Source organism: Vipera ursinii, assembly GCF_947247035.1.
Source record: "Vipera ursinii genome assembly, chromosome: 1".
In the NCBI taxonomy this organism is placed as follows: domain Eukaryota; kingdom Metazoa; phylum Chordata; class Lepidosauria; order Squamata; family Viperidae; genus Vipera; species Vipera ursinii.
This window is the reverse complement of record NC_139512.1, coordinates 150,125,965-150,140,505: the sequence shown is the minus strand read 5'-3', so window position 1 is coordinate 150,140,505 and position 14,541 is coordinate 150,125,965. Positions and strand designations below refer to the sequence as shown.

The following is a 14,541-nucleotide window of genomic DNA, read 5'->3' as shown; positions in this document are numbered from 1 at the left end:
TTTAGGGCTTTATAGGTCATCACCAGCACCTTGAATCTAAATTATTTTTCTTGCCTTATTTAATTAAATCAGTGCCTGCTGTAGCAAGCTAGCAATATAAACAAAATTATTTATGCGACAAACACAGAACAATGATGTATCAAGTCACCATATATGACCATTATGTATACATATAATTTTATAAGTTACGGTCATGTCTGTTTCAAAGAATGAAGATCGTGCTACAATGTATTTTTAGATACACCATTTTAAAAAATAAAGTATGTCTGAACAAAAATATATGAGATGAAGGAAGACATTACACTGTGGGTAATGCTCTTCATGATGGCATTTGAACTTTCTACTGAGCATTAAATATCACAAAACTAAATTGATTACAGCATTATGGGCCCAAGAAATAAAAGGACAGGATCATTTTTTAAAAAATAGACTGGTTCATGGGGAGAATATTCAAACTTATTAATATTGTAGCCTAAACCTAAGCAATAGGTGTGCTGGTCATATTTGGAATGATGCAAATTTATAATGACTTAATTGGAAATAAATGCTACAGAATGTAATAGGGCCTCTCTTTGAATAGACATGTTTGTCCTATTCTATAGACACATTGCCTTGTCTGTTACTCTGTCTTACCAATTTTCTGCAGCCTTTCTTACAAAGCACTTACTTAATCATCCTCCTGTAAAAAGTATTTTGGCTGCCAGAGTTATGGGAGTTACCAGACATCTTTTGTGAAGTGACATTAGCTATAAGACAGGCTTTTAGCACAGACTGAAAAGTCAGTTTTCAGAGTTCTGTGGATGACTCATTCAACAACTTTCTGTATTTTTTTAAACAAAATTTCTGGGGCACATTCCATAACACAATCAGTTAATCTCCAACACTGCACAGTATCTAGATGATATAGCATGTAATATCACTGAAAGTTTTCTGTACAAAAAAAGCAATACCATAAAGATTTCTGATTTCAAAAAAAGGCAATAATATTTAATAATAAAGATAAATATTTTCCTTTACTATTTCTAAAGCTTTGAAGTGTCCACCTTAGCACTGTGTAATTGTTCATCACCAACATTTTTGATTATTAAATATTAATAGTTATTAATTTAAATGAATTGTTTTTAATATGTATTTTTACCTTCACATATCAGAATGCATTTAAATCTTCCTTGTTTCAGAAAAAGAAATCTTTTCTGAAGAGAATCTTTACATGTAATTCATAGAGGAAAGGGGAGTTTCAGTTTAATCCTATGTCTTCAGATAATAAGAGAATGAATATTTATAATATTTAGAGAAACTGCTTTTCTTCTAATCAGCAGATACATTAGCTATGGATCCTATCCCAAACCAATCTATTTCTCCATCCTTTTGATACCTGACTATATCATGCTGCTTTTTTGAGGGGGGGCACATAATAATGTAAACAAATGCTTTCCCATTTATTACCATTAAGTTTGTGTTACATAAGAAATGGAATGCTTGCTTGGAAAAATCCAACATAAAATTTTTAAAAGATGTTGTAGTGACCATATCACTGCTTTTTGTAGCCTTCCTCAGAATGAAATTTATAATTTTGGGCAGTTCATGGAGAAATGTTGACTTGACTGGTCTTGATACATTTGCCACATTCCCATCAGCCTCTGTCCAGGATAGTTAAGTGACTCTGCCAGCTGATCATTTGATGCACTATTGCTTCAAATAACATAGCTTGTCAGCTGACATGTGAAAATTCTCTTGATTTTTTAAAAAAAATCTTCCTGAATAATTAATAAATTGAGCTAATTTCTGAAATACATATTTGGGGATACAGTTGTATCCTTCACACAAAACAGCAATGTAAGTCTGTGTATTTTATTTAAATGCATCATAAATTGCAGGATATTTGTTCTTAGATGCCCAATTCTGAGTGTTGGCACGATAGTGAAGCCTGCCAGTTAAACCCACCCAAGTTTCAAATAATGGTGATAGCAATGCTCATTAAATTACTCAGTACTGTATTATATATCAGCTAAGACAGCTTATAGGCAAAAAAATTTTTTTAAATGGTTTTGAATGCCTTTCCTTGTCAGTTTTTCCCTTTAGCTTATGGCATTTCTCCCAAGGAATGACCATGTAAGCCTTTCAATTAAAAAGGAACCAGAGCAGGCTTACTGCTTTTGTTTAAAATTTCTAAGTCTTCTTTGATGATTAATAATTTCAGGACAAAGAGGAAATGTTGGCAATAATTTAAAACAAAGATGTTAGCAAAAGGGGTGTTTCTCAAAAGGCTTGGAGTGTCAGTAAAATCCAGATACAAAGGTCAGATAAACTCTATAATTGCAATAATACTGGAAATTACTCATTTGAATTTAAGAAATCTGCACCTTAATTCTGTGCATATCAATTTTGATACAAGTCCTGTTGAGTTCTTGACATGTTTAGATTGTAGTCAAAAATACTATGCCTTAAATAGGGTCTTGTGGGGTTTTTTAATTACAATAATTTGCCGTCAAGTCATTTTTGACTCCTAGCAACTACACAGATTTTCTCCATGACGATCTATCCCTTACTTATTCTTTCAGGTCTTCCAGTGGTGCAGTCATCACCACTGTAACTGACTCCATTCATCTTCCTGCTGGTAGTCCTCTTCTTCTTCTGTTTTATTTTATCTTTCCCAGATCCTGAGAGCTAGGTCTTTGCATAATATGTCCAAAGTAGGATAATTTGAACCTGGTCATTTGTGCCTCAAGTGTGAACTATGGTTGACTTGTTTGATGATCCGCTCGTTTGTTTTCTTTGCAGTCCACTGTATTCTTAGAAGTCTTGTCCAACACCAAGATTCAAACTTGTCAATACTCTTCCTATTCTGCTTCTTTCAAGTCCAACTTTTGCTTTCACAGATAGTCACAGCGAATACCCTGGCTTGTGTGATTCTGATTTTTTGAGGGGGATTTAGATGATTGTAAATTAAGATGTATTATTTCACTAAAATTTTAATTTTGCTTAATTAAAATTGCTGTAAGTCAAATTATTAAATTTAGCATATGTGGTGGTGGGGGAAATCCCATGTCAGTCTTGTATTTCTTAGATGCTTCTAAACTATGTATTCTTCACATTTGACATTAGATTTCAACTATATACAGGACATAAATACTCTACCCTGAAGTGGTAAATTAGTAATGTTTTTCAAATCAGCAAAAAAAGCAGTATAGAGGGATAACATGGATTGGGGGTTAAAATTAAACTTAGTATCAATAGCTACTGTGAAATTGAACACAAATGTTTGCTAACTTCTCATTGCTTTACTCAATAGAAACTGATTTTCTGTCTGGCATAACTGTAATTGCTGTTTTAAGTTGACCAGAAAGAAGCAAAAATTCTGTGAACAATTCGACACACCACCAAATTGACCCAGATTATCTTATTTTGTGGGACAAATGCATCATTTGGTGGGAAAGTTCATTATAAATTCAAGTAATCCTAGATTAATGTGAAGGCCCTTTTAGTAGCATTTTTTATGAATTACTGCTATGGTTGAACAATATTTACATTTTATTGTTCTTCCCTTTCCTTTAAAATTGCATAATGATGCAAAAGCATAATGAAATGAATAGCTTTGGTTGGCAAATTCGTAATGCAGACATGGGAATGCCACGTTTGAATTTGAAGTATGTATTTAAATATGGGCATTATAGGATAAAACGTGCATCTACTGTATACAGAATAACTTTTCTACCTTAGTCATTCCTGTGACTTCTTCAGTGAAAAGCTTTGTCTTCAGAAATGGAACAGGGAGTCAGCGTAACATAGAGTTTTTAGGCTGGCATGGTTAAAGAGTGCTAATATGAAGCACCTTCCCTAGTTTTGATTGACTGATCCAAAGGATATGCAAATATGTGCTTATCTTTTATTTATTTTTTCTTATTTAAAGCTGCTTTTACTCATATTTTTATATTTTTTGGTATTATTTTAGTGGGTATTTGATGATTTGAATAAATCATCCTAGATGATGAAAAGCACCAGGCCAGGACTGCCCCTCCCCCCATCTCCTTGGAACCTAGTTGATCTGTTCCCAAGATAAAGCAAGCAGTCTGAGGAGATTCCTGCATAATAGGCAGAATATAATAAAGTAGATAGCTTGAACTCTACATGTGTGCATCTGGTTGCTTGTGCCTCGCACTACTAGTTCTAATATATAATGATCAGGCCCCAAAGGAGATAATTGAGGGCAAGCCTTGGGGACCTCCCAGGCTCCCTGCCACACTACGTTGTTTTTAAAGATTTATTCTCCAAAGAAATTCAATAGGAAGCTGACTTGCTGCGGAGCAAAATCACTTCCTCTAGTTATAGTGAGGGATGCCTTTGATTTGTATAAAAGTTGCAGGACTAGTTCACCTTCTTATGAGAGGATGCTTTATGACTGGCTTTGTTCACCACGACCACCATTTAATAAAGAAATATTTGGTCTCCATGGCATCCATCTTGTGAGTGTGCCTGCCACATGTGCCCTTGGTGATAAAAGTTGGCTTGATCTTAGAAGAACAAGAGACATTTTTGATTCAGAGCTGACTCTTAATTTTTCAAAAGAGAAAAGGAAATCTCGCCCTCTTTGCTTTTTGTTTTCTCTTGCTAAAACTCATAGAGCTTAGCATGCTTGTTCTCCTTCCTGCCTTGTTAGGACTAACAAGTAGACAGCATTCAATTCTTCAGTTCAATTCTTTAATTTTACATTAAAATTGAGGAACTGGTCCTGCTTGCTCAGGAGGAGAGACCAAGTCTCACAGGGGTCCTCCTATGGCCCTGCAAAAGAGGAAGCAGCTCAAAGGAGCTGACTGAAAGGATGGTGTGCACCCCCCTCCTTTATGGAAAGGTAGCATGCTGAATTCAAATACAGGTAGTCCTTGACTTACAACCACAGCCGATTCCAAAATTTCTGTTGTTAAGCAAGGCAGCTGTTGATTGGGTTTTGCTCCATTTTATGACCTTTCTTGCCACCATTGTTAAGTCAATCAGTACAGTTGATAAGTTAGAAACGCAGTTGTGAAGTGAACCTGGCTTCCCCATTGACTTTGCTTGTCAGAAGGTTGAAAAAGGGAATCACATGACCCCATGACACAGGTAATTGTCATAAATACATGCAGTTACCAAGCAACCACATATTGATCACGTGACCATGGGGATGATCGTAAGTGTGAAAACAGTCATAAGTCATTTTCTTCAGTGCCATTATAACGTCAAACAGTCATTAAACAAATGGTTGTTAAGTTGAGGACTGCCTGTATATCGAACTCTTTATTTTCTCCATTGTTACTTTTTCATCACTTACAAAAATGACAATTGAATTCTTACTAATTCGATAGTTTGAGCTGAATCATCCACTTAACTACATTTTTAAACTTAATTCTCCAGACAAGATGACTTTACGATCAGATCAAATTGCACATCATACATTCTGTTTTCCTAGGCAGAGGTCGGTAATGCAATGCTTGGAAATGCTGAGGTGCCCTTAACGCTTTGAAGAGGCACCCCATTCTTCAGAACTAATTTAAAACATCTCTGGGAACTCACAAGAAATTGTGACTGCCTTACTTTGCATTTGTCATGAGTTTGTGCTTCTGCTTGGCATCGTCGTAATTGCTAGAAAAGTGTGGTAGTGTTCCAACAAATCCTTGTCCACTTTCTCTCAGGCTCTGTCAGTATCAGAATTACAGCAGCATGTTAATTGCAAAGTTGTAAGTAGCTGTATGGTGGAAGGCCAGGAAGACACATCTTTCCCTCAGATGTATAGTGCCTTTTACTTTAAAAGCAAGTAGCCTTCCTTTCAGAACTTTGCATTTCTGTTTTTGAAATATCTTCAACTGCACCCCTGCCACAGAAATGAATCCTTTTAATGTCAAGTTAATTTAGGCATTTCTGCTACAGGCTAAATTATATATATGGAAATAGCATAAATGGTACAATTATGTCTGCAGGGAAGATTTACACTTCTTTCTGATTTGGTAATTCTGCTTTCTGAAAAGGAATGCCTTTTCTTTTCTCGTTCAGAAGGGCTTAATGTAAAAGATCACCCGTGTGATAGGGCCTATGCAAATATAAAACTTGATAAGTACAAACTTAATACACGCAGCCCCCCCCCCCCAAGGTGAGAAGTTGGAAGCAGATTAATCAGGTACATTCTGTAGCATGAATTGTCTGTCTCTTTCCTCACCACCCTTAATTATGGCCTTTAAGACTACATCAAATCAACATTAATCATTGGTTTTATCTTAAGCAGAATTTACACACCAGTTTCAACTGTGATTTGAATCCTCTGGTTAAGAGCATTCCTTGTTTAGCATTAACTGTTATTTACATCAGCATGATATAATGTTTAACTGTGGTTAAGAAAGGGGTTCTGGAAGAACAGAATGGCTGGGGCAGGCAGGAAATCTCAGCTTCCAGTTTGAGAATATTAGTATCTTCTTCCATAGCGGAGAATTTGGAAAACGCTGTTTGTACCTTGACCTTTTTTTTCTTGCTTAGCCTTTTGAATCTAATCAGGCTACAAAAAATTCAAAGATAAGCAATGAATCAAACATGAAACTGACTTTGTAGTGATTGACCAAATTTTTTTCTTTCTTTCTTTTTCTGTTTCATATTTAAAGAAGGTACTTTGGAGGAGAAAATACTTTCAAATAAGTAAAACCCTAATTTTCTCCCCTCACAGCTTTTAAAAATGTGCCTTAAAATGAGTAAGTCTCAGGATTATTCTTTTCTAAGTTTAGAATATATTCCATTCAGCAACATAATAGGTCAGAGTGGAGCCTGCTTCTTACCTTTTGATCATTCTTGTCTTTTTATTTTGCTCAACTGTTTTAATTTCACAAAAAGTAGGGCCAGAGCTGGTTAGTGCTTATATGAGAAATCATCAGGAAATTGCTAGACTATAGGTTAAACTGTAAGCATTGTTTAAGTCTTGTACTGACTTTAATCAAAACAATATATTTTCTTTTAACCCATGATGAAGCCTGAAAAAGAGTGTCTGCTTTAATTAATAGTAGAGAGTATTGTATTTGTGTATGACCAGAAGAACTTCTCAGTCTTTTCAAAAGGTCTCTTATAAACAAGATACCTATGAATTTCTTAAGTTAGCATAAGATAGACTGTGAAAACCAAACATTAAGGTCAATAGCTCTGTTTCAAATGTAATGAAAGGTTTCTCAGCTCACTTTCCTTTAATAGCCAAGCCAGCTTCTGGAAGTACTGAAAAATTATTTTTTGTGGAGATACTAATCACAAGTAGTCTGTATTTTTCACCCGTTTATTTTCTGATTTAACACCAGAAGACTACTGCATAGTGTAATTTATGAGCAATGCAGAATGGTTGAAGTTCTCTTGATGCTGCAGAGAAAGAACAGTAACATTGCTAGGACATGCATACAGTTTACTTTTGAGATTTCACTTCCAGAGGGTTAAAACTCGGTTAAACTCCTTAGAAATATATTTTGTTTGCGCTATATCAAACGTTAGAGAAAATACTGAGTACTCCGTGCCAGGATTTGGAATGATGAAGTCCCTCATGAGATGGACTTGTATTTGTACTGCAAAACCTGTAAATACTTGGGAAGCAAGAATATTTGGAATGCAGAGCCACGGCTCCATGAAATTCAGGGTTCTGAGAATGTCTGTGTTCTTTTAAGAGGCTTCAAGGTTTTCTTAGTATGTCTTCAAACCACTCTCCTTATTGTCCCTTCTGAAACATTCTTCCTTTCATTTTGCAGCAGCCCATTGTGCCTGCCCATCCAATGGCTCCTCCTAGCCCCAGTATCACCAGCAGCAATAACAACAGCAGCAGCAGCAGCAACTCAGGATGGGATCAGTTAAGTAAGACAAACCTGTATATCAGAGGGCTCCCTCCAAATACCACTGACCAGGACTTAGTAAAGCTATGCCAACCGTAAGTATGCTTGTTGATAATAAATTAAGAAATGGGTGGCCAAAGATTTAAATGAGATTGACTTAACAAAAAAAGTCTTTTTTTTTCTGGGTTTGCCAACAAGACCCATAGAATTAAAACAAAATTAGCACAGAAATGTATCAGAACTGAGTTGAGAGCATAGTTCTACAAAATAGGGTAAGTCTAATAATTTTGCATTGACTTGGATCATTCCTCATATAATTTGAATGGAGAATTATTAAACGTAGTAGTAGTAAGTACTTCTAAGTTCTTATCAGTCCTTAGAAATGTGGCAGTGACAGTGAATTCTGATCCTGACCCTTAAAGTAAGCATTTTATTCTGGCCCATAAACAATTTGATGGGGATCAAAAATTATCTTTATTGGTTTTATTAAATGTTTAGATTCTTTTTCTAATTTCAGAGCCAGATCATTGGTACATATGAACAGTAGACCCTTATGAGTTATCGGTCTGATGAATGTCTTCATCTGGAAGGCCTTATTAGCCTGATTGATACCAATATACATAACTTAAGAGAAATGTTGGTTTTGCATCAACTATTTGAGTAAAACTAAGCCAACATTGCCTTAGAAGGTGACAGCATCTGGCCAACTTTGTCTAGGCCCAACTTCCATAGTTTGTACTTGGGCAAAAGACCTGCAGGGAATATCTTCTTTAGAATAACTCTTCTGCAGACGGAAGAAAAAGTGTTCTTCAGAAGCTGGCTCTTCTGGACAGCACTTGGAAAAGAGATTGAATGTCAAAGTACTCCCCAAGTTGTAGACACCTGTTCCTGAGGTCAGAAGAGTATGCCATGGGTGTTTGCTAGATCTAATGGTTTGTGATTTTATTTACTGTAAATGCATGGTAAGATGCTGGGGGGCCCCTAATAGGAGCAGCATTTAATCTACAGTAAATAAATAAACACCATGGTTGCATGTTAGACTGGGCAGTTGAAAAAAACATTGCAGAAGGGTGTTCTCAGTCCAAAGAAAGCTACATGGATGCATAGATGACATCACTAGGAGTAAAGGTCTACCTTTACCTTAAGCTAATATCTCTGCTACTAATTTTGGGTTGTACGGTTAAGACCTCAAAGGGCATTTGTATATAGCAGATGTTTTCCATTTACAAAAAGACTGTTCACTCAAGGTATCGTAGCATGCTGTAAACGAATCCACTATTCTGCAAATGAAGGGGCTTGAAAAAACAGAAATTTAAAGTTATTGCAAAGCCGCATTTCTTGTAACTGCAAGTTCTTTTTCCATGAATCTTGGTGACTGTTTTTAACTTTTCATTATAAAATCAGTTGGCTTCGTTAACAATCTGGCTATTATGTAGACTGATGATAAACTCTTTGAGGAAGATCTTTGTATGTATGGTGTTTGATCAATGGAAACACAATATTGTGAAAGTTACTCTGCTAAGCAAATGATTCTTGGTCTTTACTAAGCTGACCAGTTCCAGTAATTCTTGCTTAACTTTTCTTTTTAGAATTCTATTTCTTATTAATAGTGCTTTATTTGTACCATAAATAAACTGTATCCTTTCATCAAGTTGGGATAGAGAGGTCCTCATATTTTACCGTAGTTTCCGGCGTATAAGACTACTTTTTAACCCATGAAAATCTTCTCAAAAGTCAGGGGTCGTCTCATACGCCGGGTGCTGAAAATTTAGGGACAGGGCTGGCTGGAAAACCTGGAGCGGATCTCCCATTTAGTCTGCGCAGGGAAAGCGGGACCAATTGGAGAAGAAGGTGCAGTCTGTGATTTTTTACAGGCTGGGGTCTGGGCGTCTTTCCTTCTAAAGTTGAAGAGCAGCTGTAGTCTATCCCAACTTGAAAGGCAGGTGGGGAAGGCAGCAGCCAGAGCAGCGGCTTAGCTCTAAGGACACATTTGACTCAGGAACTGGGCGGGCTGGCTGGAAAACCTGGAGCGGATCTCCCATTTGGTCTTTTTTTTTAAAAAATCCCATTTATATGCTGCCCTTCTCCGAAGACTCAGGGTGTCTTACAATTTAAAGCACAAATCAATGTGCTTAGCAATAGCCTTCATTCTGTGTATATGCCTGTTTATTAGGGCTTTCACACACCCCCAAGCAGCATTATTACAAAGTCAGCTTATTGCCCCCAACAGTCTAGGTCCTCATTTTACCTACCTCGGAAGGATGGAAAGCTGAGCTGCTTCTTCTTCTTCTTCTTCTTCTTCTTCTTCTTCTTCTTCTTCTTCTTCTTCTTCTTCTTCTTCTTCTTATTATTATTATTATTATTATTATTATTATTATTATTATTATTATAGTTTAATCCACTTGCACTGTTTTATGTTTACATGTTTGATGACAAACAGCCTTATGTTTATAAGTGACAGTTTTCCTACTAAGCACCTGCATGTCATAAGCATTTGAATTAAAATTACCATATTAAAATCAAATCTGATGTTTTTTAATTTTTATTTGGTGTGCGTTGGAAGAGGGGTAGTCTTATACGGCGAGTATAGCCCAAACCCTATAATTTAACAGGAAATGTAGGGGGTCGTCTTATACACCCAGTCGTCTTATACGCTGGAAAATACGGTAAATAAAATTTATAGATAGTTTATGTTTCTGTTCTGCTTTCCTGGGCATATTAATGGTTCTGCATTAATAACAGCAGCAGAAAATTCTTGGTGGAATTTGTAATTGGTAGGTGCTGTGGAATGCATCAAGTCCAGCAAACTAAGTGCCATGTTCAGCAGAGTGTAAGAACACTAACGCTAAACTTAGAAGATAAGACTACATTAAAGGCTCCTTTCAGTTGTTCTTATCCTTGTTTTTAGAACTGCATAATATTGTATAATTGCCCATATTTCTAAATATGTCTTTGCTTTCATAAACTGCATTTTAAGGCCTATATTGACTTTTGCCCCATTCCTATTCCATATTTTTCACTACATATAGAGTCATAGATTTTCTTTCCTTGCATGCTGTTTGAATAGAATCTGTTTTGATGATTATCTGGGAAACACAAAATGTTTTTAGGTCACACAGTTTGATCCCTGTACAACACAATTTGTTATACTATGAAACTAATGTCACAAGTATCCGTTAAGCTGGAAGGCACTTTACCATCTTGTTAAAAAAACAAAAGAAAAAAGTGTTCTTGAATTCTATGGCCACCATAATAGATGGCTAGTCCATTCATAATTGAATGAAACAAGGTTGTAGAAGGAATTCTTTGTATATTTATACAACTCTTCTGCTTCAGTATCCACTTATTTCTAATCATTGTTTTATTCTGGGTTAGAGCTAATGATAAACCAAGCTTTTTTTAAAAAATAAAATAGATAATTTTTGGCCCTCGAGAGAGTTTTTGTCTCATTGCAGAAGTTTTGCATCTTACTGTTGTATTTGTAGCACTGCGATGACAGTGTAGGGTTTTTAGGCATGACTTTATGCATTTGTTTAAACAGATTAATGTGGAAACATATTTTTGATGGGAAAATGTTTCTTGTTGCCAGCTTGTTTTGTCTTTGAATTTCTTCCATCTTATACCTGCATCCACCTGGCCTCTGTAGCTAGTCTTCCACTTGCATTTTTTCTGCCAGATTGGAGGAGACTTTGGTAGTCACCAGGGAGAGCAGATGTTTTCTGAGACTATTAGAAAGATTCTAAAATAATTTAGAGGAATAAAGCTCTGTTTTCAGTTAGTTGCCGTATGTTGAAAAATGAAGGCATTTGTTTAGTTCTGCATTCGGACATCCAATTCTTTCTCCTTTTTTAAGAGGAAAATGTTAGGCCTCTTTGGAAATTCAGTACTAAATTAGCTGTATTCTCTTTTCATATTTTTTCATACAATCAAGTGCTTTTTAAAAAAATGGAATTATACAAAAAACTGCAAAATTCTATTAGAATATGCTATACAGTTAGGAACTATATAAATAGTACTTTTGTGGCAGTCTTTTATTTTGTACCTTAAGCCATATGTATAGATGTTATAGACTAGAGCAGTGATGGTGAACCTTTTAGAGACCGAGTGCCCAAACTGCAACTGAAAACCCACTTATGTATTGTCGGGTGCTGGGTGGGTGTGGTCTACTGGGTGGGTGTGGCTGCAGTGGTAACGGTGTTCAATCAATCAGTTCCAACTTTGCGAGATCTTTTTTTCCCCCCGCAAGAAGTTAAAATTGATTGATTGAACCTTTTTTTTTTTTGCACACAGCAGCGGAGGCCTAAAGCGAAAAGGTTTTATAAAATCCAGCTGGCCTAGGACTGCGGCAACGGCGCATGTGCCCACAGAGAGGGCTCTTGTGTGCCACCTATGGCACCCATGCCATAGGTTCGCCACCATGGGACTAAAGCAAAGCCAAATTCTTCTGTAAGAACCACACAAAAAAACTTCTGTAGTCTTTTCTCCTGTGTAATTTACGATGGAAAGGAAAGTTTCTTGATATGAGATGCTCCAAGGTAAAAGTTTTTTTACATTATTTCTGTTACTTTAGAAGATAGTCTAAAACATTGAATACTCCTCTTAAATCCTCCCTTTATTAAAGTATTACTCTTTTTAGTACCATGGAGATATTTAGGTGGCTTACGTGGCTGCTTTGTGCTGATAAAATTATTACCACTATAGCCCACTGAGTTTGTTCAAAGTGAAAGGACCAATGGAAAGATTGGGTTAATGGTATTTGAATTTAAGAAAATGTGAAAGGTCTATACTACTGTAAACCTCTGTCTGATGAAAATGTACATTCTGCTCTACAAAACTGAATGTTCACAGATCAAGGAAGCAACAGACACAGACATATATATTCCAAATAATTTTTGGTAAGTTAGGTATACTGTAGTAATTGCCTTTAACAAAAGTAGCTGATTCAGAAGAGGACTTGCTAGAAGCACTCAGCGAAGTCCCAAATAAATTATTCAGCACTTAAGCAAGATTGCCATTATGGTTAGGTTACATAGCATATTGCAGGGGTCCCCAACCCCCGGTCCGTGGACCGGTTCTGGGCTGCGGCATGCCAGCAACCAGTCCACACAAATAAGCAAAGCCCCATCCATGGGATGCAGGCAGCACATGAAACCACACACTCTCCAGTCCAGGGAAAAACATCTCTCCATGGAACCGGTCCCTGGTGCCCAAAAGGTTGGGGACCTCTGGCATATTGCATTATGCTGTATAGTATATATAGATTATAGCTGCAGCAACATAATATTTTCAGTTACAAGGGGAAAAAATGGTATTTTTGAGCATGCATGGTCATATCAAGTCTTTTGTGCTTTTTATTACATTTAAGCATTTTAATTTTATTTCAGAAAAGTTTACCACTGGTGCAAGATCCTTTCCCATCGGACAGTAGTTGGAAAGGGATTGTCTTAATAGATTAGAACAGGGATGTCAAACTACCAGCCTGCGGGCCAGACGCGTCATCTGGAAGCCGTGCCCACCCCAATGCCAGCAATGGCAAAACCGTCCCGATACGTTGCGCGACATCACGTGACGTCCTGTCTAGATTAGAGGGTCTGCATAGGTTAAGTGTCTTTTCTAAACTGGAAAGTTGAGGTATAGATAATAGGCTGTGCAGTGATTCAGAGGGGAAAATGGTACTTCAGAGCCTGGAGTCATTCATTTAACATTCTCAGCAACTTCTTTACATTAGCTACCTCTTTTTTTGAGGCCACAGTTTGCTGATAGATGTTATGTTCTTGGCCATATATAGTCTAAAATACAAATTTCCTTTGAACCTGAATCACTGAACAGGCCCCTCCCCACCCCCCCACCCCCAACACACTTGTAAATATTTTCTTAACGCATTGCTTGAAAATTGATTATTCTCTGTACAGTAGTGGAATTCCTGTAGGGGTAGACTAGATTATCTTTGAGGAACCTTCCACTTTAATGATCATTCAGTGTTCCAAAATCTAAATAGCTTTGGATATTTAAGTGTTCTACTTGGCTGCTGATATTTTAATTATTTTTGTAGAAAGATCAAAGAAGAAAATTGGGTAGTGTGCATGTTCTGCTCTATTAGTAAATTCTTGGTTTAATGGACTGCAGCTTTGCAGATTCTAGATACTATAGATTTTTTTTTTCTTTTGGACCCCACTCCTATTTAATAATGTTTACCAAATCAAGAGTTTGTCCATTAAATTTGTATTTTACTGCAAACTAAACCAGTTATGTGAATTTATACAAATTATGCATTGATGAAATTTAATGGCCATCACTTCCCCAACTATCCTTTAAAGATCAAAGTTTTATTATAATGTATACATATATTATTTCAACTCATTCCATTTTGTTTAGTCTTTGAATAAAAGGAAATTATGTGGAAAGTCTATTGCATGATATGATGATCTTTTGGTGTACATACCCATATCTGAACCAATAGCCGTATTTGCTTATAACTTGCCCTAAGCATCAGTCTGCTGTATGTTACAGCTTGATTCTTTGTGTGAGTGGGTGAAGCCAACAATCTTGTAAGGTTCCATTCATCATTGGCTTATTGCAATATGTGAACTACAGAATGTTAGATTTAAAAACATGTTCATTCTTGGCTTCTGAGTCTGTTTTATTTAGAGAATAATAATCCAAGTTTGCAAAGAGAAACAGAGCCACTAATGCTTGTTAGTGACATCCTCTGGCAGGGGAG

The 14,541-nt window shown here is 36.4% G+C and overlaps 1 protein-coding gene across 5 annotated transcripts in view; it reads left to right on the top strand.

Moving 5' to 3' along the window:
* Positions 1–14,541, top strand: part of RBMS1 (RNA binding motif single stranded interacting protein 1) — a 138,169-nt gene that overhangs the window by 54,594 nt on the left and 69,034 nt on the right. For all 5 annotated transcript variants that reach the window (XR_014493427.1, XR_014493428.1, XM_083370712.1 and 2 more), the window contains exon 2: positions 7,740–7,915. Coding sequence is in view for 3 of the 5 variants with exons in the window: in XM_083370712.1 (XP_083226838.1) it covers positions 7,740–7,915 (176 nt within the window). In the remaining 2 variants the exon portion in view is untranslated. The remainder of the gene's footprint in view (positions 1–7,739; positions 7,916–14,541) is intronic.